The sequence below is a fragment of the Manihot esculenta genome, chromosome 15 (assembly GCF_001659605.2).
Source record: "Manihot esculenta cultivar AM560-2 chromosome 15, M.esculenta_v8, whole genome shotgun sequence".
NCBI lineage: Eukaryota > Viridiplantae > Streptophyta > Magnoliopsida > Malpighiales > Euphorbiaceae > Manihot > Manihot esculenta.
In genome coordinates, this window is record NC_035175.2 from 13,129,694 (window position 1) to 13,153,846 (window position 24,153).

A 24,153-nucleotide genomic window follows, 5' to 3' on the forward strand; every position below is an offset into this window, starting at 1 on the left:
GTATAAGATAAAATACCATTATTAAAATGATTGGAGATCAAATAATGCATTGTTTGAATCATATTTTAGCAAAATCGTAATAATAATACAAAGTTTCAAGGGAATAAATATAGGGGTAAATTTGTCAAAACAACATAAACCAATTCAAACACAAACCATCCCATGTGATGGCAAATGCAGCTAATACCACAAGAATCCAATCAAAATTTTCAAAGTCAAAATCAATCAAATTAAACCAAATCAAACTAAAATAAATCAAACCAACAGCCTGGCAACACAAACTCACATGTCACAATACAATCCCTCTCTGTCTGAGTCTCTGGTGCCTGCGTACTCTGTACAGAACCCCTTCCACTCCCCTTGTCTTCTTTCTCCACAAAAATCCGACCCCATTAACGCCTCACTTGCTGTAGCAGACCAGCAGTAAATATCTCTCTGATTACTGTCTGTTTGTACGGTCCTTTCTTCAACTACCTTCTTTATTATATACACCTCTTGCATTTAATACTGTCATAGACTCTGCTTATTGTTGGCATTCATGGCAGAACAACTCCATTACTGTTGATGCTTCTTAGCTTTAAACCTCAGTTCCTCTTCTCAAGGTTTTATATTGTATCTTGCTTTGCTTAATTGTTTATTTCTTCTGCCATTGACTGCTAAGTTTTTTGGTTCCTGGGTTGTTTTGTTTGTTCGTTGTTTTTCTCAACAGAATCTTAACTACATTCTTTGCTTCGTCAGCTTCACTTCGTTTCTTCGTTTTGTATTGTTTTCGCTGCTGGGTTTTTCACTAGTTTGCTCTAATGTTTGGCGGTTTTCCGGGAAATGTGCCTTTTTCATTTTGAATTTCCCTTGTCTTTTACTTGAGATTTCGGCTTTATTGATTCATGGGTTTCCTCGAAGTTTCAGCAACGGTTTGATGAGTTATTAGGTACGGCCAAAGCATATTTGAAGTCCAAATTTTCCGGAAATCTCTCCTTGGGCTCGTTTGAATCAAGGAAAACTTCAATTTTTTATTTAGCAGAGTTATCTTCTAAGCTTCTATATATCTTGCATCGCATTTATTAGTCTTCTTGGGGTTTTCTTCAATGCAGTGAAACTTACAGTTTGGTGTTTGAAATTAGTCCTCAATGGTGTGGTCAAACTGGTTTCTCATACTGTATCTTTCATGGGCTTTCTTTATCTCCAACACCCATGAATTACAAACCTATCAGGCTCACCTTCTACTACAGCTGAGGAAGCATTTAGAATACCCTTCACAATTGGATACTTGGGAAAGTTACAATGGAGACCTCTGCAACCTGTCTTCAACTTTATATATGGGAATTGTTTGCGAGGACAATGTGATTACTGAGCTCAAAATTAAGGGAGATAAGGTTGTCAAGGTCAGTGATTTCAAAGGGTTTGCAATTCCTAATCAGACTTTATCTGAGAGTTTTTCAATCGATTCTTTTGTTACTACACTGTCAAGATTAAACAGCTTGAGGATTATTAGCTTAGTTTCATTGGGGATATGGGGACCACTTCCTGATAAGATTCACAGGCTATATTCACTTGAATTTTTGGACTTGAGCTCGAATTTTATTTTTGGTTCAGTTCCCCCTCAGTTGTCAAGAATAGTTAAGCTTAATTCTTTAACATTAGATGGCAATTATTTCAATGGATCTCTCCCTGACTGGCTGGATTCTTTGTCCAATCTTACTGTTCTGAGCCTGAGGAATAACCATTTTAAGGGTTCAGTTCCCCCTCAGTTGTCAAGAATCACAACATTAACTGTTATTGCTTTGTGTCACAATCAGCTTACTGGTAAATTGCCTGATTTGAGTACCTTAACTAGCCTGCATGTGTTGGATATAAGAGAGAACAAACTAGATTCTGAGTTACCTGCTATGCCTAAAGGGCTGGTTACAATTCTCCTAAGCAATAATTCCTTCTCAGGAAAAATTCCTGTTCAGTTTGGACAGTTGAGTCAGCTTCAACATCTTGATTTGTCCTTAAATCATCTAAGTGGAACACCTCCATCTTCCTTGTTCTCTTTGCCAAATATCAGTTATTTGAACTTAGCTTCCAACATGCTCAGTGGATCCCTTCCTAACGATCTCAGTTGTGGTAGCAACCTGGGATTTGTTGATATCTCTACAAACAAGTTAATTGGTGGACTTCCCTCTTGTTTGGGCAATATGTCAAACAAGAGAGCGGCAAAATTTGGCGGGAATTGTTTATCCATTGGTGCTCAACATCAGCATCAGAAGTCGTATTGTAAGGTGGCCAATGTGGAGTCAAAACAATCAAGAGGTAGAATTATAGGAGCATTAGTTGCTGTCATCACCGGAACAGTTCTTGTTTTGATGCTTTTGGCATTAGGAGTGCTGTTTTTGTGCAGAAGATATTGTCCCAGAAGAACACTTGAACAGAATACATTTTCTAAGGTTGTGCAAGATCATTCAACTACTGGAGTTTCTTCTGAAGTCCTTGCCAATGCCAGTAAGTTGTACATTGACAGGTTATCTTGTTAATATTCCTTATGGTCCAAGTATGAGAATGCTAATTTCTTCAGCAGGAACGTGCAATCATTTACCACTGACCGTTCTTCCTTACAGGATTCATTGCTCAAGCAGCCAAGCTAGGCACACAAGGTGCCCCTGTGTGCCGTGAGTTTTCCATGGAAGAGTTGATGGAAGCCACAAACAACTTTAATTCATCAGCATTTATGGGTGAAGGCTCCAATGGAAAAGTAAGTCTCAAAAACTCAAACATGCTTGGGAGAATTAGTGCTCAAGTATTATTTATTTATTATTATTTTTTGAAGCTAGTGGTTAATTCATTATTATTACGCTTGTTATTATGAACTGCACTTTGCACCTAATTTTGGACTTCCATTCTGCTAAGAAGTTAAACTTCTTTTTCCCTGCCTTGTAGTTTTGTAAGTGAAAATTAACTGTTAAGGGCAAGCTCTCAAATGGATTGTTGGCATGCCAGAACTAATATCTCTGAAATAATTACTCATGTCAGGCGCTTTATGCATTTTTCACTTATTAGTTGGAATAACAAATTTTTTAGGGGTATTGGACAAAAAAATCCAAATGTTTAAGATAATTCACATTTATATTCAATAATTTAAATAAAGTCAAACCTTTTTAATTTACCACAATTATAGCTAAGAGGACTAAATTGAATTTGAAAAAGTTAATGACAAATTATAATATAGTCCTTAAAGTTTTATATTATTAATAAAACATATAATCTTTTAATTTAAATTTTATTGAAATTAAATATATCTTATATTTATTATATGTAATATTAAATATATTATAAATATTTATTACAAATAAATTTATATTATATAAAATATCACATATAAATAATATTCCATTGAATGCTAATATTCAATATTATAAATTATGTGTATATTTTTTTTATATTTGGAAAACTTTACTTTCTATTAATAATATTCTAAATAAAATGAAATATTATATGTTTTAAATTGTAAATTTTTTTTTCATATTTTAAGTTTTATTAATAATCTATGATATTATATAAAAGTGAAAATAGGGAGTAAACAATGGGATTAACAAAAAATGATATTGTTGTAATAAAAATATGTATTTAAGAACTAATTTATTAGTCAAATAGAACTTTAGGGACTAAATTGTAATTTCTCATCAACTTTTCTAAATTCGATTTAGTCCATTTGGCTATAATTGTGGTAAATTGAAAATGTTTGACTTTAATATACAAGATTTAAAGTGTTGGATATAAATGTGAATTATCTAAGGGTTTGGATTTTTTTTGTCCAATGGTCCAATTTTTTATGTTTATCTCCAGATGCTCAGTTCAGTCTGTCATTATTTATTATTTATTTTCTTTGTCAGATTTACAAAGGAAAATTGGTGAATGGAACCAATATTTCTGTACGATCTCTGACTTACTTGAAGAAACATTCAATCCAAAATCTTAAATTTCGGCTGGATTTACTTTCGAAGCTTCATCATCCACATTTGGTTGGTCTTTTGGGTTATTGCATAGACAACAGTGAACAAGATGATATGAAAGTCTTCCTTGTCTATGAATATGTGCCTAATGGAAATTATCGTGCCCATCTGTCAGGTCAGTTTCTTGAGGAGCACAGAAACAAAATATGTTGATAGTTGGCATATATTCTTTGTTTCTAAAAATGTGTGTTTGAAAGAGGTTGAGAAAGGGGGGGGGGGGGGGTTGCGATTTTCATGGCTTTTGAAGATTCACAATCTTTAGTACTGCTGTACTCTCTCTCTTTTGTGTTGCTGATTTTGGTTGCATGATCAATATGCAGAAGCTCGCCCAGAGAAAGTCCTTAAATGGTCAGATAGACTGGTGATTCTCATTGATGTTGCCAAGGCTATCCATTTTCTACACACTGGGGTGATTCCTGGTACTTTTAACAATCGACTGAAGACAAATAATATATTGCTTGACGAGCATCGGATTGCAAAACTGAGTGACTATGGCATGGCTCTAATCACAGAAGAAATTGGAAAAAATGAGGTATTTCTGGACTTTAATAATACTAACCTGTAAAATTTGCACGAGTATCTTGGTTAAAAGTGGTCATTCTGATGCATTTAATCTGTGCTGTAGGCAAAGGGAGAGGCCCCAAAATCACGGTATGGGATGTTCTTGGCCTAGTTGCAAGAATTTTTTCATAGAAACACTCAAACAAGTGCTTTTCTCACCATTTCTTAATATTAACTCATCATTTCTTAATATTAACTCATCATTTCTTAATATTAAGAAGTTTGGTTGTTGGGGCCATGGAACTAATTGCCATTATTCTACTAATGTTAAATTTAGAATAATAAAAGAAAGAAGACAATAACATAAGAAGATTAACGTGCTTCAGCTACGAGAGCCTACATCCATGTCTCAAAACTTCAAAAGGGCTACATCTTTATTGAATTGGCTTATCTTTGCCTACATCCATGTTACAAAACCTCAAAAGGGCTACATCTTTTATTGAATTGGATTATCTCACTAATACAAAAGATTTTCAATTTATAATGGAAAATCTAACACATATATGGTATATGATAACATAATTCTCTAACTATAATAAGAATATATCAAATCCCGTGACTATAGGAATATATAGACATAATTATTCTATCCATTTAGGAATACAAACCCTAATTAAACAGATTCAACTTTCTATAACATTCCCCTTAATTGTAATTTGGAACCTTATCAATTCTAACACTCCCTCTCATCAATTCTAATACTCCCTCTCGATGAGATTCTGCATAAAAGCCAAAAACTTATTCATAACAGTTTCCAACCAGCAATTTATGACCACATTCAAAACTACTCACACAAAGGCACTTACACAAAATACCAAAATACAAAACAATCCTTAGAATTGCACTTCCCTCTTCAAAGGCAATACCAACGAGAAAACATCAACACAAAATTTCTCTCCAAAGGTAATACCGGCGAGAAAATATCAATACGAAACAACTCATAAGATTGAACAAACCACACCAATCGAACACAAGAGTAGGTGTGAAAACTATCCATAATCAGTACTAATAAATAGTGCCCATAAACAGTACCCAAATAAAAACCTCAAAAAATTGAAAGTTCTGATATCATATTAAATTTAGAATAATAAAAGAGAGAACAATAACACAAGAAGATTTACGTGGTTCGGCTACAAGAGCATGCACTGACACAAAACCTCAAAAGGGCTATATCTTTATTATTGAATTGGGTTATCTCACTAATACAAAAGGTTCTCTATTTATAATGGAAAATCCAACACATATATGGTACATGATACCATGATTCTCCAACTATAATAGGAATATATCAAATCCCATAATCATAGGAATATATAGACATAATTATTCTATCTATTTAGGAATACAACTCCTATATTAAATAGATTTAACTTTTTGTAATATTCTCTCTTAATTGTAGCTTGGAATCTCATCAATCTAACATCTAAACCATAGGTAGAGATCAAATCAGTGAATTATGAGCAGATGGTAACTTCAAATTAGAACTTGGGCCTTGATAGGGTGGATTATGAAAATGCATTATGATCTCTCTCGGCGAGCAGAGAAAATAAAATCCAATGGAATTTTTGTACTTGATAGGCATTCATCAATTTATTGTCATGCAACCAACAACTGCCATGGCGCCATCTCAGTAATTCACAATAATACCACCACCATTATTGATTCTGCTGACCTCCCTAACTTCCTGCGTTCACAATATCTGTGATCTGTGCCATTGATGCTGTTGTCAGTTCAATGATTCTGATGATCTCCAAATGGCCACCAATACTATTGGTGCCTTTTCATTGTCAGCATCCTAATAGCACTATCACAATACTCACTCCAGCACCCAAATATCCCTATATAATTGTTTCCATCAAGTCATTATTGTAATATTGACACTGCTGTATATCCAGCATATAGTTGCATCATGTCACCAAAAAACTGTGAAATGATATAATTAGGTCAAGATGAGAAGTAATGATTACATTACTGTTGTTAGCTTCCTTAACTTCTTTCTTTCTGGACAAGACAACCTGTTTAACAATTGTTACATCCTTCTCTGCAGACATAGGACAAACTTAGAGGATGATGTTTACAACTTTGGGTTTATACTGCTTGAATCGCTTGTTGGTCCTATAGTAACCGGAAAAGGAGAAGCATTTCTGCTGAATGAAATGGTATGCTGAAAAGCTCTTGCATCGTTGAATATTCAATTCTATGAACATTATCACACTAATCTTTACCTTTCCGGTTAAACTATTGCATTGTAACTTTTACTATCCAACTCAAGCAGAGTGTACGGATAAACTCATTAATTGATCTATCAATTTTGAATTCATTAGTTTTAGCCGTTAAATGTTTTATTAGAAGAACTCATTAGTTGGTTCCGTAATTTTGTAAAATTGTCTATTGATTAGACTCTCTTATTGAGAGTATTTTAGACTTTTTGTAACATTTAACGGCTAAAATTAATGGAGAGACTAATTAGTGGATATTTTTTTATATTTTTCAAAATTGAAAGACCGACTAATGAGTTTCTCTGTACCGCTAGGACCAAATAGTAATTTTCCCATTTTTGGGTTTCGGTTTTGTTCTTACTGATGTTTCAAACGGGATGAAAACTGATGTTTCAAATGGGATCATGTTTTAATCTCTTCCATATTAACTGTGATTAATTAAATGCTATAAACTTTGTGTGAGTTTTATGAGATTATTCAGCTTGGATTACCTCTTACTCCCGGTGCCATGAATTGCAGGCATCATTTGGCAGCCAGGATGGTCGAAGGCGTATTGTGGACCCAATCGTTTTATCTACATGCTCACAGGAGTCATTATCAATTCTAGTTTCTATCACAAGCAAATGCATATCTCCTGAGCCTTCAACTCGTCCTTCTTTTGAGGATGTTCTTTGGAACTTACAGTATGCAGCTCAAGTCCAGGCTGCAGCTGATTCCGATCAAAAATCAGATTCTACATCAGTCATAAGTTCTCATTCAGATTACAATCCTCAGGAAACAAATCCATGTGTGAGGGGCACTATTAGCACATGAGGTAGGCCTACATTTGGGCAACTTTTATGTGATTGAAGTACAAAATGTAAAGTTGTAAATGTCATATTTGATCTCTCGACATTAAGCTTAGCTAAATTTTTTATGTGATAAAGTATCCTAAAGTTCAACAAACCTGACTAAGAGAGCTGGCTTCAATACTTCTCAATGATGAGAATTAAGAAAAAGAAAACATTTAAGTACCTAAAAGGACTTGATTGAGGCTAGTAATCTTTAATACATCATTATGCTTTGAGACATTTGACAACAAATCTTGATCTTGAAAGGGTCTCTCTGCTTTTGATTTTTTTGGAGAAGTACAAAAAAGTGCATTTAGGTTATGTGGTTTAATTTGTGTCAAAATAATAATTTATGGTATCTTGCTGTTTACAGTTTTCAGACGTTGTAAAAAAATGTTGATATATCAAGTAAAATGTAATTATTAAATATTTATCTTTATATTTTTGATAAGAAAAGTATAAAAAAGTGTTATGTGGTTTACTCATTTTTATTTTGGAGTTTGTGGTTTAATATGTTTTAAAGTAATATCTCATGTTCCTAATGGCATCGTTATTGTTGTTTGCCAACGTTGCGAGGAGATGCTATTTTGACATAAGTTAAATTATAGATCTTAACGTGAAAAATTGATAAAATCACATAATAATTTTTTTGTATTTTTTCCTTATATTTTTATTCTGGTACATCAAAAGTTTAAAGGGAATAATTTAATGTCAAAATTATTGCTTGTGTCTTGCATGAAAGAGCTTTTGATATAAGCTAGCAGAAGCTTCCTTGTTTCATCATTGGATGTGAACTGTTCTTGAACTTGCTTTCAGATGCATCCAAAGATCTCAAACTTCAGTGGTTTTCTGACACATTTTCTTCACCTTTGCCTGCAAAGTCATGTGTAGCCATTAGAAAACAGATTCACATGCTTTATTTTGCCTTTCAGGTTGCTCTAGTTAAGAAAAGCCCATCATCCAACTCACTGTAATAACCTGAAACAGTAAAAGAGGTGAAGTAGCAAAATTTTGGAAAAAGGAATGAAATCCTAAAATGGGACATGTTTCTAGAGGCAAATATGTAAAGGTAGTGGTGGGCTAGTGGTTGTAACTGAAGTTTGAGGTTGCCCCTTCAAGTACAAGTCTTTCTGGAAGATTGGATCAAACATGTAAGAATTTAGAAACATTATCTGTTATGGCTGTTGTTGAGAGTTGTCAGGTAAACCTCTGAAGCTTTCAAAATAAGGTAAGGAAGGAGAGCAGTCAAATCCTACCTGCAAAAAAAACAAAAACAAAAGAAAACTTAAAATATACAGTTATCAAATGTAGTTGTCAAATTTGAAGTTGGCCTGGAAGATCAAATTTACAACCTATGATATTCCTATGGATGGAGACATTTCAACTCTCTCTCATCCTTAATCTATGTTTTGCTTCGGACTTAATTAACAGACCGAAATTAAATAGAATCCACCTATTTATATTTTAAGTCTATTAACAATTAAACCTTTGCCTAGTTGAAATCGACTGAATGAATTTTAGGATTAAACATTTGGTTGGTTTGATTTAAAATCAAATTGAATCGAATAAATTAAAAATTAAAATTTTAATATTTATGAAAACCGAACTGATTTTGTCAGAAATCGAATCGAATTGAATCGATCTGATTCGGTTCGATTTGATTCAATTTGATCGGTTTAAATTTTTAATAATTTTTTTTATTTTTTATATTTTATTTTTAATATTTTAAAATTTAATTAAAATATTTTAATTTTAATATAATTTAATCTCTCTATATTATTAAAAATAATATATTATTATTACTAATCGGTTCGATTTAATTTTTTTTAATTGTTTTTATTAAAACCGAACTAAATTAAAATAACCAAAATTTTTATGAATCATATAAAATTAATTTAACCCTAATAAATTGGTTTACCATGCGATCAACAAATTTTATAATATTTTGTAAAAAGAAGGTTGTTAAAGCATTCAAAGATTTTATTTTAGAAGTTTTAATTTAAAGACAATTTAATTTAAAAATAAAAAAATTAAAATTATTAATTTTTAAATTAAAGTCTCATTTAGTTCAAAGATATTACTTTATAAAAAGATCAAATTGAGATAATCTGTAAAAAGCTATTTAACTTTTTAGAAAGTAAAAAAAAATAAAATTATCAATTAAATAAATAAAATTTTTACATTTTAAATTTCTTTATTTAAATTATTCAAGGTCTAAATTAATAAATCAGTGAATTTAATCCAAAAAATATATAAAATTCAATTTAAGTTTAATTTAATCCAAATATAAAACTTAGTTTTTATTTTGTTTAACTTAAATAAAAATAAATATACGCTAAATTGAACATTCGCGTGAAAACAAATTAAACATTTCACAAATTAAAAGGATCAAACAATCATTTTTGTTGATTTGATTATTATACTTGGTTTAATCGTGTGGTGAGTGGCTACGCACAATTGTGTCGGCGAATATAGCCAACCGAGCGTGAAAAAGACGCAACAACCGTAAGCTTCACGCGCGCCAATGACACGTGAAACGTAGAATTAGTTGGAGTTTGGTACTCTAATTAACTCATGCATGATCCACAAACTCCGTCAGGCGTCGGTGATCATCCTCGTCAATTCACCTCATAAATTTGATTTTAACTGAAGAGGTCAAATATAAGATATTTTTGAATATTTAAATTTTAATAAAATAAATTTAAATAATTATAATTAAATTTAAAATAAATTTTTAAATAATTTTTATTGTGAATTTAAATTTTATATATAAAATATTCGCTGTTGTAATTCGTTTATATAAATAATTAATTTAATATAAAAAATATATTTTATAATAATATTTATAATTTTTTATATATTTTTTTATTTAAAAATTAAAATTTAAATAATTTTTAAAAATATTATATTTTTTAAATAAAAATTATTAATAAAAAATATTTTTTATATAAATTATTAATTAAAATATATAAAATTAAATGAATTTAAATAATAATAAGTAGATTTAAAATAAATTTAAATAATTTAAATTAATTTTTAATCAAATTCAAAAAAATTCAAATATCATTAATATAAATTAATTGAAATAGTTTAATTTTTACGTATATTTTATCTATTTATATTCTAATATTAAGTGTGTAGGCCTGAGTTCAACAGACAGCGAAGGTTCTCCCGGCCATTTTAGATCGGAAGGTGGATTACACGTTCCAGTAATGCGGGTAGTATTTTCAACACCCGTGGATTAAATTATGTGGTTAATTTAACCTGTGGGGAACCGAGTCTGTCGAGGCATGGCTTTTCGTTCTCAAAACAATTAAATAAACGGCAAAATTCCTTCCAAACGATGTCGTATTATCGACAATTAATTTACTTTTTTCCTTGGAAGTACATAAATTTCCTTTTGCCTTATTATTAATTTATTCTATTTTTATTATTACTATATATTCTCTCTTTCTCAGTCACTCGTAGCGCTCTCCCACAGATACATAAAAATCTTGTTTTATTTTGTTCGATCAAAGCCAAAACCCTGAAAGGAGACATTTCAGTTCTTGCATTTCTCTGATTTCTCTGCCACTATTTCAGAGGTAAAAGGCCAAAGAAGAAATGGTATTGGTTGTTGTTTGCTGTGTGAAGTGGAGATTTTCTACCAGTGTGTAGGTTTTGGTTAATTTTTTTTTTTTTTTTTTTTTGTATAGAATGCATTGTTGCATATCTGCTAGTTCACTATCAAAATGTGGTCTTTCATGGATAAATTTTGGTTGGCTTAATCAGGATCTGGTAAAATCGGGTTCCCAGTAGCTGAAGAACTTGCTGCAGTTTCTTTTTTGGAGGGATGAGTTCTACGCTGATTATTAAAATGAACTTCGAAAGCTTGGTTCTTTCAGCTACTTGAGCTCACTTTTTAGTATTCTGTTTTATTGTTCTTTACACTTGGGGGTAAAGGAGCTTAAATTCGGTTATGTCCTTCCTTCAGTGTTTTTTTTTTTTGTGAAGAGCTTACTGGGTAGCCATCTTCTTGGTTACTCTATGATGCTTGCTGCTGTCTTGAATGTGAAAGGCATTTATTAATCTGCTTGTCTTTTTCTGTTTGGCAACAAATATCTGCTGTTAGATTGTTATTTTTACGTGTTTATTTTATTAATAACGAGCGTTAACCTCTTTTCGGAATAGGGGCTACACGTTGCAGCTGTTTGGTTGCTGAGAAAATGCTGGGAAGGGAAAGATGAACCAAGTTTTCTGTGTTGTTTTATTTTTGGGTTTTGATTGAAATAAGGCAAGTAGTTGTGCAGAGCTCAGTTTGAAGGATTTTGTCGTTTTCCTCTGTATAGTGGATTGGAAGTCCTGTAGATTCCTCTTTCACAACATGTTTATGCAAACAAACAGAGAAAATTCTTTTACATTCTAGTGTTTGATTCTGTTGCCATATATATGTTAGATTATTAGTGCAAGTGGTTTTTGCTTTGCGGACTGCAGGAATTTGGATGCCTTGTGTTTCAATATCCACATACACGTTGATACGGTTTACTCTGGGTGGGATACAAGTTTGTGCCCCAAAATGGTTCTGGGTGTAAATGCAAAGAACAGGAGAGGTGCCTCAATTCAGGTGGATTATCTAATCCACATCCAGGAGATTAAGCCTTGGCCCCCATCTCAGTCTCTGAGATCCCTTCGATCCGTCCTGATTCAGTGGGAAAATGGTGATCGCAACTCTGGGTCTACTGATAATGTTGTTCCTTTGCTTGGTTCGATTGTTGGTGAGGGGAAAATTGAGTTCAATGAGTCTTTTAGATTACCAGTGACTTTGATAAGGGAAATGTCTAGCAAAGGCAAGAATGCTGATTCATTCCAGAAGAATTGCTTAGAATTCAACTTGTGTGAACCTCGAAGGGATAAGATCCAGATGCTGGCAACTGCTGTAATAGACTTAGCAGATTATGGTGTTGTCAAAGAGACCATAAGTGTAAATGCTCCAATGAGCAGCAACAGGAGCTTTAAGAACACGTCTCAGCCTGTTTTACATGTTAAAATCCAGCCAATTGATAAGGGTCGCAGCAGCTCTTCATCAAGGGACAGCCTATTGAAAGGGGTTTCACATGAAAAGAATGGTGGTAAATCAGTTTCAGCATTGATGAATGGAGAATACGCCGAGGAAGCTGAGATTGCATCCTTCACTGATGATGATGTCTCCTCACATTCATCTCTAACTAATGGGGGTTTGCATCCTCAAAATGAAGCGGTACTGTTCTCTTGTTTCCTTTCAATTTATTATTGTTGGTTGACTCGTCTGGAAGCTTACTTGATGAACCTTACTAGAATTGCTGGATAAATTATTAGATGAGGTCCAGAGACAGAATTCTATGATACTGCTTATTTTCATTATTTAATGCTATTAAGTCTTTGCCATATGATTTAGCTACGGGGAGCAGCCTCTTTCAACAACCATCTTGTTAAATTAGACACACACTCACAAGGAAGGAAGAAGAACACAAGTCTTTATTTGAAATCTCAAATGACTTGATGCTTCATACAATTGGCTTTGGTTGCATATTTATGTATTGTACTCGGTGCTCAAATAGATATATAACTCTGGATTCAGTTGTAACACCAAACGAAACTCAATTAATAGCGTCAAGTGAAATTCATCAAGCCATAAAGAATAAATATAAATTCAAAAAAAACAGAAATTAAGGTTAAGTACCTTTCAATTTTGGTAATACATTTAAGCTAAGCATTAGAATTGGATTGCAGAATGGAACAGACAGATCAACAGAAAGAAAAGGAGGGGTTAACAGGGAGCAGGCTGTTGCTTTAGAAGTGGACATTGAAGAACATATTGCATCACAAGAAAATCTGAAGGAGAGTTCATCCTGCTCGTCTTCTGTAGACTTTGAATTGCAAAATGGAACAGAAATATCAGCAGAGAGAAAAGGAGGGACTGCCAGGGAGCATGCTGTTGCTTCAAAAATGGGTATTGAAAAACAAATTGCATCAAAAGAAAATCTGGAGAGCTCATCTCACTTGTCTTCTGTAAATTTGTCTGCTGATTTTGAGGGCCCGGTAAATGGTCATTCTTCTGTGTTGAATACTCCCAACTCTAAATATGAGGTTGCCCAGAGTGTTCATTCTTCTTCTTCGGCCTTCAATTATGGATGTCAAGAGGAAGAACCCAACATCAGCATGACAAACAATTGCCTTCTTGATTTTATGCAGGAGGCTGATGAAAAGCTCCCTAATAGCTCAATAAAAATTGGAGGTGATGCTCACCAGGTGAGAGCTGGAAAGAATACAATGGAAAGGATTACAGCCATAGATGATGTTTATAATAGTTCTATGGAGGACATGAATAGACATGATCTGGAAGAGAAGGGTCATTTCTCAGAAGATGAACCAATTGATACATTGTCACAAGACAGTACTAGAAATGAAAGCGCACTTGGGACTAATACACTTTCTTCAAGTGGAGGCATCGAAGTGAAAGGAAATATCCTCAAACTGGATAGATTAAAGCATGTGAAATCTGTTAGGTCATCATCAGACTCATCCAGGAATAATGGATTAATTAGCAGAAATCAGCACGGTGAAGTGATGGAAATTGGTGCCTTGGGAGGTCTGCAGAACTCTGCTGGAAGCTTCAAAGTCAATGAAAGAAAAAATGCTAAGGTTTACTCACAAGATACAAGATCAACCATTTTAAATGGAAAAATCCAGCAAATGGAACACAAAATAAAAATGCTTGAGGGAGAGCTGAGAGAAGCTGCTGGAATTGAGGCTGCTCTTTACTCAGTTGTTGCTGAGCATGGAAGTTCCATAAGTAAGGTACATGCTCCAGCACGGCGCCTTTCGAGGCTATATCTTCATGCTTGTAAAGAAAGTTCTCAACCAAGGAGAGCCAGTGCAGCTAGAAGTGCTGTTTCAGGGCTAGTTCTGGTTGCAAAGGCATGTGGGAATGATGTCCCTAGGTATGCTAAAACACATGTTCTTCTGCATTTTAAGTTTTTTATGGAGTTGTCATCCATTTCAATGTTCTAGGGTCGTGAACTGGCATTTCTGTATGACAAATGCATCTGCTGCATAAACACTAAATTACTCCCTCTTGCGCCTCCCTTTTTCCAACCTTCCATCTTTCTCCTCCCCATCCACAACAGAAATTTCAGTACAATTTGATTGAGGCACCGTGCAATTGGAAAATTTTATTGTTTCAAATTGTCTCTGCATCTGTCTGATAGAGCAAAATTTGATCTGTTTGACAGAAGAAATTTTTCTTTGTGGTGGTGGGTCTATGTCTTATAGTATTATGAATTACAACATGTAATTAGACCTTCTCATCCACTTAATGGTTAACATTTCCTTGTGCAATCATGTATTCCTCCTTTATAAATTATGGCAGGTTGACATTTTGGCTATCAAACTCTGTTGTGTTGAGAGCAATTGTACACCAGGAAATAGATGAAAAAGAGCCATCAGTTTCTGGTAAAAAGAATATAGAGATGAATGGTGGTGGAAAGGGGAGCAAGATGATATCATCTTCACCAAAATGGAAGTTGTCATCTTCTGGCAGAAAGGAAAATAATAAAGTTTGTGGATATTTAGGTGACTTGGAGGATCCACGTGAATTTATATCTGCACTCGAAAAAGTTGAAGCTTGGATCTTTTCCCGAATTGTCGAGTCTATATGGTGGCAGGTCTCAATTTAATTTGTTCCTCTTTTTCTTTTTTTTTTCCTTTTTTGCTATTTTCTAATTAAATTTTCAATAATAAATGATATACTTGATCTGATTGTCACAGTATTACATATTTTTTTAATACTAAATTCTTTTGTTCCAGACTCTCACACCACACATGCAATCCACTGCTACAAAAGCAATTGATGAATTGATTGGTTCTGGCTCAAAGAAACGTCTCGGAAGGATGTCAAGTTCAGGTGACCATGATCAAGGAAACTTTTCATTAGAACTTTGGAAGAAGGCATTCAAGGATGCTTGTGAGAGACTTTGCCCTCTTAGAGCTGGTGGGCATGAGTGTGGCTGTTTGCCTGTGCTGGCCCAACTGGTAAATCTATAAATCCTTCATTTTTTTCTTCTATCTCCTTACCTTCTCTCTAAGCTATGGGATTGTGAGATGTTGGAATCTTCAACTCTCTATACACATATAAATCTGTAAACACTGTGATTGATGCACTAAAATATTTCATTTTTTTAACTAAGAGTTAAGGCTGTAATTCGAAGTTCTATTGAAGTATAAAGTGGGCAGGACTTTAGTTGGAAATTTCAGATTTAAAATGGTATAGATCAGGGAAGAATTAGTACAGGAAGCAGTATTTTGAGGCTGCTTGCAGCACAGAATTATGCAAAACGAAAGTTTCATGTGTGAACATTCTTAGGCATCACATATAGGATTAAAACCTTCAGCTCTTGCATTTGTCGCAAGTAATAGAAGACATCATCCTTCTCAATTCGTCTACCTTAGCTTCCATTGGGTTTGTCTTACCTTTCTTCATATTCTTGATGGCAGAATTAGAATTCTTGTTGAAAATAATCAATTTTTGAATTTTATTCAGCATTCATCATCATAGTTGAATTGGAAAAGCATAAAGTTCAAAGATCTTGGAGCTCTGACTCTGATATCAAATTGATGCAGCCATGTGGTAAAAGGTTAAGAGTAAGGTTGAAATTTGGGGTTGTGTTGAAGTCTAAAAGTGAGCAAGAATTTAGTGGAAAGTTCATGTCTAGAAATGTATGAGCTTGGAAAGTAAAATTAGTATGAGAAGCAAGTTTTTTTTTTTGGAGTTGTTTGCAAGACTGAATTAGGCAAAGTGAACAATATAATAGCATAGGCTTTAGGCATCACATAGCTTGAAACATGTTTACTAGAATTTGTTTTGATGAATAAAACTGACAAATAACATTACAAACATGGAGACTCGAAAAGTTAATTCTTATCCTTTAAGGATTTGGACTCCAAAGCTAAACCTTAACCTTTAAATAATCTAGAAAATAATCCCAAAATTAATCCTTGACCAACAAGGACTCTAAATGAAGACTCCCACAGAAAACCTAGATCTTTTCAGCAAATATGAAATTACAAAAGTATGCCTATGGCTTGAATAAAACCAACAACTAATGTGTGTGTGGGGGGGGGGGGTGTATATATGTATGCAAACACACACACATAAATAAAACTCTAAAAGAACTACAAAGTACTCCATATTTTCCTCAATGAATTCTATATTAAAACTGAATTATAATACTAAGTTTCTTGAGTGTTTGATTATGAATTTTCTTGAATTTCTTGGCTATATCAATTAGATTTGAAAAAAATAACAGCATAGGAAGCTTTACTACAAAGTTAAGTCAACACAATCTATGAAGTTGCTTTTGTTGTGGAAGGGCGAGCAGAAGGAAGAGTCTTTTTTGAAAACCAAGAATGTTTAACAATTATCCAGATTGATTGACATAATTTAATGTGTGATTATGTTTTCTTAAAACAATGTACCATTAGATGGCTCTTTATGATTGGTCCCAACTAGTCTGGGATTAAGGTTTAGCTTTTCGGCAAAAAAAAAAAAGAGGTTTAGTGCTGTTGTAGTACGCCATTAAAAATGCTGCTTTTTTTTTTCTAAATCTAGATAATGGAGCAATGTGTGGCTAGATTAGATGTGGCAATGTTCAATGCGATTCTTCGTGACTCTGCTGATGAAATCCCAACTGATCCAGTGTCTGACCCTATCAGTGATTCAAGGGTTCTTCCTATTCCAGCTGGTAAATCAAGCTTTGGGGCTGGAGCACAACTGAAAAATGCGGTGAGAAAATGCCAATTGCTATATTTCCCATTACCTATAGTATTATGCTTATATATATTACTTACAGTTAGGGATGTTCTTGAGCTGGCTTAGACAACTGAGATAGTTGATCATCATGGGTCATGTGCATAACCTGGTGGTCATTTTTTTTGGATTTGTATTTTTTCTCCTTTGAAGTTCCCTAGTTTTCAAAGCACTCAGTCCAGTCTTTAAAGGAGTTTTCAATTACATCATTTGGAAGTAGATGTTTTGTATTCATGGAGTTAAATTTATTTGACATAGTTTTGAGACACATTACCTCATGACTGTATCCTGTTATTATATATTTATATATACATATATATAGGCATTTCTTCAGAAGTCCTAACAGCTAGCAGTGAATGGGAAGATTACAAGTTTATATATATATATATTAAAAGTTAAAAGTAACAATGGTTGTATTTACTAAATCTGAAAGTAATTTTTCTTGTGTTTTCATATCAGATTGGCAACTGGTCTAGATGGCTGACTGATTTATTTGGCATTGATGATGACTCAAATGAAGAGGAGGATGATGATGAGAGACAAGACATATCCGTCAAATCTTTCCATCACCTTAATGCATTGAGTGATCTTATGATGCTTCCTAAGGACATGCTCTTGAACAGATCCATAAGAAAAGAGGTTTGACAGACTTAACTTGACCCTTCTCCCCACCCCCCCCTGCGGGCACAACCCACCAAAAAATAAAAATAAAAAAGGAAAACAAAAGATTGGTTTGATTAATTAAGCAGGCCTTTCAACAACTGCAACAGAAATATCGTAAATATATGTTATATAAAATTCAATAAACCGTAAAAAAGATAATAAAATCACAAATCTTATTGTTCTTTTGATATTATGCTAATATATCATACCTACCAATTGAAGTCAAACAGGTATAATACTGTTGCCTTTGTTTCTATTGCTTGGTCATTGGTCCAGTTTAGGAGTGCCTTTTATGCCTTATGTTAGCTCGTTAGTGTTATTCCGGCCTCAGTGGACAAGTCATGTGTTGCAGGTGTTGTATCTTTTGTATGGATACACACAGTACATGTTAAATTGAAATGCTGTTTTCAATATTGCGATTGTTTTTTATATGTTGAATTCATATCTAATATCATTAGGTTTCCATTGTAAAAAGAATGCAAGTAAAGAAATATGAAAAATAACCACAGAACTTTACAATCTTATTTACTGGGATGTACTTTTCACTTGTGAAGGTATGCCCTGCATTTGGTGCTCCATTGATCAAGAGGGTTCTTGACAATTTTGTCACAGATGAGTTTTGCCCTGACCCTATTCCTGAAGCTGTGCTTGAAGCCCTGGAGTCTGAGGTTGGTGATTTTCTAAATTCATCTGCAGTATTTTGCATCTGCGCTTTCTTGTAGTTGACATGAGCATATAATAGGAGTGCTTTTGATACAAATTCAAGTACTCCCTCCGTCCTATAAAACTCACTCAATTGCACAAATATAGGCCTACTTGTTGCTTCACATGGATTAAGAAATATAGTTAAAATAATAAATTTTATATTTTCTTAATATAGCATTCATTCATATTGCTCTAATATTAAATTAGTCTTGTATATATATATTCAATGGGTATATTCAGAAGGTAACAAATAAATTATCATTAAAAAGAAAAAGAGACCTATAATTTGGGAGGGATGAAAAAGGAAATCAAGTCTATCTCTATGGGACGGAAGGAGTAATACAAATACTAATATGGTCTAGTTTATTTACATTCCTAAAATAGTAAAATATCCAACATTTTTTATGAGGTCTCCATGGGTTGGAGCCCTTGTTGTATCTTAAAAGAATTGACCCAATCATGATCTAAATTCTACTGGGATCAGGTTGGGTTGGTTCCAATAATGGGTTTGGTTTCAGTCAATTATGCGAAAACCATACAGACCATCAAGTTATTCTGGTTTGGAAGCACAGCTTGAACTAACTCAGACCAAGATGCACCCTAGATTTTGAATGTCCTCGGTTGAAAATTTCCCCAACATGTAGTAAAAGATCATAACAAAATTTGCTGGTTTATCTTGATTTAGGATCCTCTTGATGCTGACGAGGAGTCTGTCACAACCATACCACATATTGCAGCTCCACCTCTTTATTTGCCACCTTTGGCAGCTTCAGTTGCTGAAATTATTGGAGAGTCTGGAAGTCAATCCCAGCTGAGAAGAAGCAGCTCATTGCTCAGAAAGTCATATACCAGTGATGATGAGCTTGATGAATTGAATTCACCTTTGGCTTCAATTTTCCATGATGGCTCTCGAACTTCGCCTGCACGAACAAAGCTTGGCTGGAAATCAAAGGAAACGGGAAAGTACAATTCCTTTAGATATGAACTTCTTAGGGAAGTATGGACGAAGAGCGAGTAACAGCCTAAATTCACAAGTACATACACGTAGATGATGAATCACCCTCATTTGTTATGTGTTGTATATCTGCAGTCAAATTTTGGGATTGTTTTGATAATGTACAAAAGGGGTCAATTTCTAGTTGTATCAGAGAACAACTTAAACTTTTCTGTAATCTCTCCAGCTTGAGCTTGGGGCATAAATCTTGACAAGATAGGGATATTGCCAGTGCAGACTCTATTTGATGACATTAGGATGCCTGAGTGCTTCTCAAAGTGTAAATCAACAAGGGCTTCAGAGATTCTGCAGGTATGGATGTTGATCTTAAGAGTCTGCTAGTCCAAGCCTCTACCTTTTATAGAATCTTGGTCTGCCTCAATTGTAACCATGTATATGTTTGAAAAATTCCCAGCATGAATTAATTGGCATGAGAATATCGTCGTTTCAAGCTACAAAGCATGGATAGGTTCATTACTGAATTTCAAGCCTACAGACGTTTATTTGGAACTAAACAAAATAAAATAATACACGAAGAATATTGATTTTAACCAAAGCTATTTCCAGTCTATTCGGGTAAGATTGAGCTTTATTTGTTTCATTCATGAAAATTAAATTCTTTAATTATGAAAATTAAATTTTAAATTAAAGAAGAGAACCGAATCCCTCGTTCTAATACTTGATGGTTGGTTAATTATTTATATAATTGCCAAAATATATCAATATTGAATTGTTTTGTACAAATACCCTATCACCTATGTATGTTCATAAATGGCACCTCAATTAAGCTCTAAACAATTCCCAACATAATCAAAACGAAAGGAATTTATATGAATGGTGGTCTTATCTGGTTTAAACTCCAAACTTTTTATAAATTTCACTTTCTTTACTTTAAGAAAATAATTTACTCAAAAGTTTGAGCATAAAATGCTAAACAAACAAGTTGAATACCTTGAACTTAGGCCAAAGAAATGAAATTTATTGCAGGTTGTGGCCAATCATAAGCTATTTTGGATAGATAGAGGATGAGATATAAAGAAAGTATGAAATCTACGTTTAAAATGAATGCTCTTCAACTTTAATTATTGCAATTCATTACTCAGATGTAGCAACGAATAAACCCAGGAATGAAATCAATGCCATAGGATCAAAGATGAGCTTCCGTAGAATTGAAGTTAAAGTTGGGATTTTTTCCGTAAATCTTACCTAAATCCGGCGTATACACTTTAACCAATTAAGAAATGTTACATTATCAAAAATACATACAGGAATTTACTTAAAATTAGGGCATGATTTACTAAAGTTATAATATATGTTTTCAATTAGTACTTTTGAGTATGTATAAAACTGTTTGTTTCAAAAAAAATATTTTTCCACATTTAACAATTTAACAAATAACAAAAGAGGAAATCATCTTTTGGATTACATGAATTTTATTAAGATTTTTATATATAATTTTATTAATATATTTTATTTTTAAAATTAAAATTAAGCAATAAAAATTTTTATTTTATTAAAAAATATTTTCTATATAAATTATTTTTCAAAAACAAACACTCTTACTTGATCTTTTGGTGCACCAACAGATTAATATGAACAGCAAGCCCAGTTAAGCATAAAATAAAAAAATAAATAAAAATAAAAATCCAAAGATTCTTATTTCTGGGTCTTGTACACCAAATGACAAAGATAAGAACAGAAAAATTTATGCAGGAGGAAACCCTCACATTTTCTTCCTCCCATCTTCTTTCAAGAATACAATTTCTCACAATAAACAGGTTACTAAATGAAGAACTTCAACTAAATTCACTTAAAATTGACATTGAATATCGGCCATTTTTTCCATAAAAAAAAAAGGAAGAAAAACGAAGCAGGAATATAAATATAAAATTATAAACCAAAAAGAGCATTTCAATCCTTGGCTCAATAACAAAAATACAGAGTCTGAAATTTGCATAGTTACAAAATCAAACCAAGTGCTTTAGTATCTTCAAACCACGGGTCACTAATTACTACAATTGTCCCATGATATAAAATGAAAAAACATTAAACAAATAAAGTGAGTGGAAATACAACACGCTTATGTTGTATTAACAGTCTAACATGCCAGTCTTCTTTGCTTTTTGCTTTTTATGTCTCGCCAAAATTACCTTACAAGCATACGGCCTCAAAATTGCACTATCTAATAGCCTAATACTTGCAGATAGCGAAAAAACTTTAAATCTGCTTGAACAATAGACGTGAAATATTATGCTTATGTTGTACATATTTACCATCACACCTGCATGCGAATGGAACCAAGGCAGATACCAATTTAACAGGTAAAACAAATCAAGCAGCCAGTTTCTGTGAAGACTTAACAGCACTCAAATGCTTGAGCTGTAATGCAGCCAACAAGCCTTGCCAGGTTTCTCCAGGTGCACCAGCTACTTGAAAGTCCACCAGTTTTTTTTGTTTCCTGTAGTAATCTTCCAATGCCTTACCCTGTGGAGAAGCAAATAATCTAATCAGCAAAGTTTCAAATTTCATTCACCCTTTTTTCATTAAATATTAACAAGCTTCAATTTTTAACACTAAAGGCAGTAGATATGATGAATCATTATTTAACAACAGAGAGAGGGGAAATAAGGGAAGAAGCTGAAGCGGCAAATGGTACATTTCTTCATATCTACAATCCCTTTCCAAGAAAAATACCTATGAAGGAACTAAGGGACAACACAGACAAGCATTTGAAAGTTAACACTCACAAAGTCATATGAGTTGGATCAGGAAAATATGTGATGATTATAAAATAAACGATATTTAAAATCTGTAACAAGATATCATTATAGTGCATTAATCTGTTAAAGGTGAAAACAATTATGTTTGCCGAGAAGGAAAACATAGTTGACAATATTAACAAAAGTTTGTGCAACAAGAATACTCTGAACAATTTGATAATAACATATAATGATATTTCAGGTGTGAGATTATATACATCACGACAATAGTTTATATTACCTGTTCTGCATATATACGGAACTTTTCCTTCAAGGCACTTCTAGCATCAGTAACAGAGGGCGTAGTGTTTCTTACAGTAAGAAAATCCCTCTTCACCAAGTTTTCTTCAGCACATTTAAAATTCACAACTAGATTAATGTCAGCAATTTGATCAAGAATTTCCTGCGAAAAAAAAAAAGCAATGAATGTTAATCACGTAAAGAGAACACCAGACCAATACAAGTCGATTACTGGGCTTTACGACCATTTCGATTGTAATGATCAAAATATGCATATTTATAATCTCGAAGAGGCACACGAATTGCAAATGCATTAATCAGAAAACAATGAGACATACAGCTTGTATCCTTGTTCGAGGAATGCCATCCAAAATGAAGCCAGTTTCGCCTCTGCTGTAGCATTCTTCAAGCCTCTTGGACAACAACCCAAAAATTACTTCCTCTGGCACTAGCTTTCCTTCATTCAACGCACTTGCAATCTAAATTTGGCAAATAAGAAAATTCAACAAGATATCTCTACATTATTTTATATTTTATATTAATTTGCCTAAATACAAATTTATACCGACACAATAACCAAATTAGGCACCTGTATGTAGAGAGAAGAGCTAGGGTTATACTCTTGGCGAAGGAGGCTACCCATGGAAATGTGAGGAACTTGTAGAAGCTTCGAAAGCTTTTCAGCGTACACGTGCTTTTGAGCTCCTGGGTCCCCTATCAACACCCAATGCATTCCTCTTCCCCAGTTCGACGCCGCCGCGGAGTCAAGCCTTGGCCCTCCTCCTTCCTCCGAACAGTACTCGTCGTCGCAATCGTAATCGTAGTCGTATTGAACCGCAGCCGCCGATCCATATGCACGGGAGGTAGCAAGAAAATGGAGGCGGCGGAGTGCTGGCGTTGCTGTGGCCAATCGCAGTCGGCTCAGCCCGGCCATGGTGGTGGTGGCGGCGACAGAGAAGAGAATCGCTTTAGTGTGGCGATGGAAAGAGGGCTTCTATGGAGAGGCCAAGTGAGGTTTTAAAGAGAGGAGACAAGTATGATCTGTAAATGCCACTGGTTAAGTCCTAAAATTACGCTAATGCCACTATGTTCTTATGGCGCCAAGTATCTAGTCCTGGGCGGCTTTTGAACATTTTATTTGCTGTCACATTCAGTTAGGAATGTGTTAATTTGTAGGTTGACAAGCGATACCGTAGACCTTGTTTCATGTGATTAGCGCTCGTTGACAAATCAAAAGAGGGAAGGTCACTTTTTAATGGGGGACTGGAGGCGTCCACGAGACCTGGGTGTGGTCGGTTAAAAACATGAAACGTGGATTTCAGAGCTGGAGTGAAAGCTTTTTTATCTGCTTATTATTTTGCCACGTACCT

At 33.8% G+C, this 24,153-nt stretch overlaps 3 protein-coding genes across 7 annotated transcripts; 2 read left to right on the top strand and 1 right to left on the bottom strand.

Moving 5' to 3' along the window:
- The first annotated feature begins 290 nt into the window (after positions 1-290).
- LOC110602448 (probable inactive leucine-rich repeat receptor-like protein kinase At3g03770) lies at positions 291-8,036 on the top strand. Of its 3 annotated transcripts, none has more exons than XM_021739975.2 (8): positions 294-928; positions 1,092-2,481; positions 2,598-2,731; positions 3,870-4,104; positions 4,310-4,521; positions 4,615-4,640; positions 6,598-6,709; positions 7,289-8,036. In XM_021739975.2, the coding sequence occupies exons 2-8, from the start codon at positions 1,128-1,130 to the stop codon at positions 7,580-7,582; spliced, it is 2,367 nt and encodes a 788-aa protein (XP_021595667.1). In that variant the 5' UTR covers positions 294-928; positions 1,092-1,127; the 3' UTR covers positions 7,583-8,036. The 3 variants fall into 3 exon arrangements, 2 of the variants coding, with proteins under 2 accessions (XP_021595667.1, XP_021595668.1); XM_021739976.2 differs by having other exon boundaries at positions 294-602; XR_006348790.1 differs by lacking the exon at positions 4,615-4,640 and having other exon boundaries at positions 291-2,481; positions 7,289-7,325.
- A 2,990-nt stretch (positions 8,037-11,026) lies between these two features.
- On the top strand, positions 11,027-20,239 carry LOC110601579. 3 transcript variants are annotated; one of them, XM_021738761.2, is made up of 10 exons: positions 11,027-11,183; positions 11,770-12,835; positions 13,348-13,656; positions 13,810-14,558; positions 14,987-15,281; positions 15,424-15,648; positions 17,225-17,398; positions 17,882-18,061; positions 18,640-18,753; positions 19,476-20,239. In XM_021738761.2, exons 2-10 carry the CDS (start codon positions 12,155-12,157, stop codon positions 19,806-19,808), a joined length of 3,060 nt encoding a protein of 1,019 aa, XP_021594453.1. In that variant the 5' UTR covers positions 11,027-11,183; positions 11,770-12,154; the 3' UTR covers positions 19,809-20,239. The 3 variants fall into 3 exon arrangements, with proteins under 3 accessions (XP_021594453.1, XP_043806980.1, XP_043806981.1); XM_043951045.1 differs by having other exon boundaries at positions 11,770-11,872; positions 12,073-12,835; positions 13,348-14,558; XM_043951046.1 differs by lacking the exon at positions 11,027-11,183 and having other exon boundaries at positions 11,550-12,835; positions 13,348-14,558.
- Positions 20,240-21,663: 1,424 nt separating this feature from the next.
- On the bottom strand, positions 21,664-23,787 carry LOC110601762 (probable adenylate kinase 7, mitochondrial). The gene is made up of 4 exons (XM_021739050.2): positions 23,373-23,787; positions 23,122-23,262; positions 22,785-22,946; positions 21,664-22,268 (listed from the first exon to the last, which is right to left on the bottom strand). Exons 1-4 carry the CDS (start codon positions 23,715-23,717, stop codon positions 22,116-22,118), a joined length of 801 nt encoding a protein of 266 aa, XP_021594742.1. The 5' UTR covers positions 23,718-23,787; the 3' UTR covers positions 21,664-22,115.
- Positions 23,788-24,153: the final 366 nt, after the last annotated feature.

Coding starts and splice junctions, on each gene's coding strand:
- LOC110602448 (XM_021739975.2), top strand. CDS start 1,128: ATGGTGTGGTCAAACTGGTTTCTCATACTGTATCTTTCATGGGCTTTC. Junction 2,732..3,869: donor GTGAAGGCTCCAATGGAAAA/GTAAGTCTCAAA, acceptor TTTCTTTGTCAG/ATTTACAAAGGAAAATTGGT. Junction 6,710..7,288: donor CATTTCTGCTGAATGAAATG/GTATGCTGAAAA, acceptor CATGAATTGCAG/GCATCATTTGGCAGCCAGGA.
- LOC110601579 (XM_043951045.1), top strand. CDS start 12,155: ATGGTTCTGGGTGTAAATGCAAAGAACAGGAGAGGTGCCTCAATTCAG. Junction 12,836..13,347: donor TGCATCCTCAAAATGAAGCG/GTACTGTTCTCT, acceptor ATTGGATTGCAG/AATGGAACAGACAGATCAAC. Junction 14,559..14,986: donor TGTGGGAATGATGTCCCTAG/GTATGCTAAAAC, acceptor AAATTATGGCAG/GTTGACATTTTGGCTATCAA.
- LOC110601762 (XM_021739050.2), bottom strand. CDS start 23,717: ATGGCCGGGCTGAGCCGACTGCGATTGGCCACAGCAACGCCAGCACTC. Junction 22,947..23,121: donor CTCGAACAAGGATACAAGCT/GTATGTCTCATT, acceptor TTTTTTTCGCAG/GAAATTCTTGATCAAATTGC. Junction 22,269..22,784: donor TCCGTATATATGCAGAACAG/GTAATATAAACT, acceptor GCTTCTCCACAG/GGTAAGGCATTGGAAGATTA.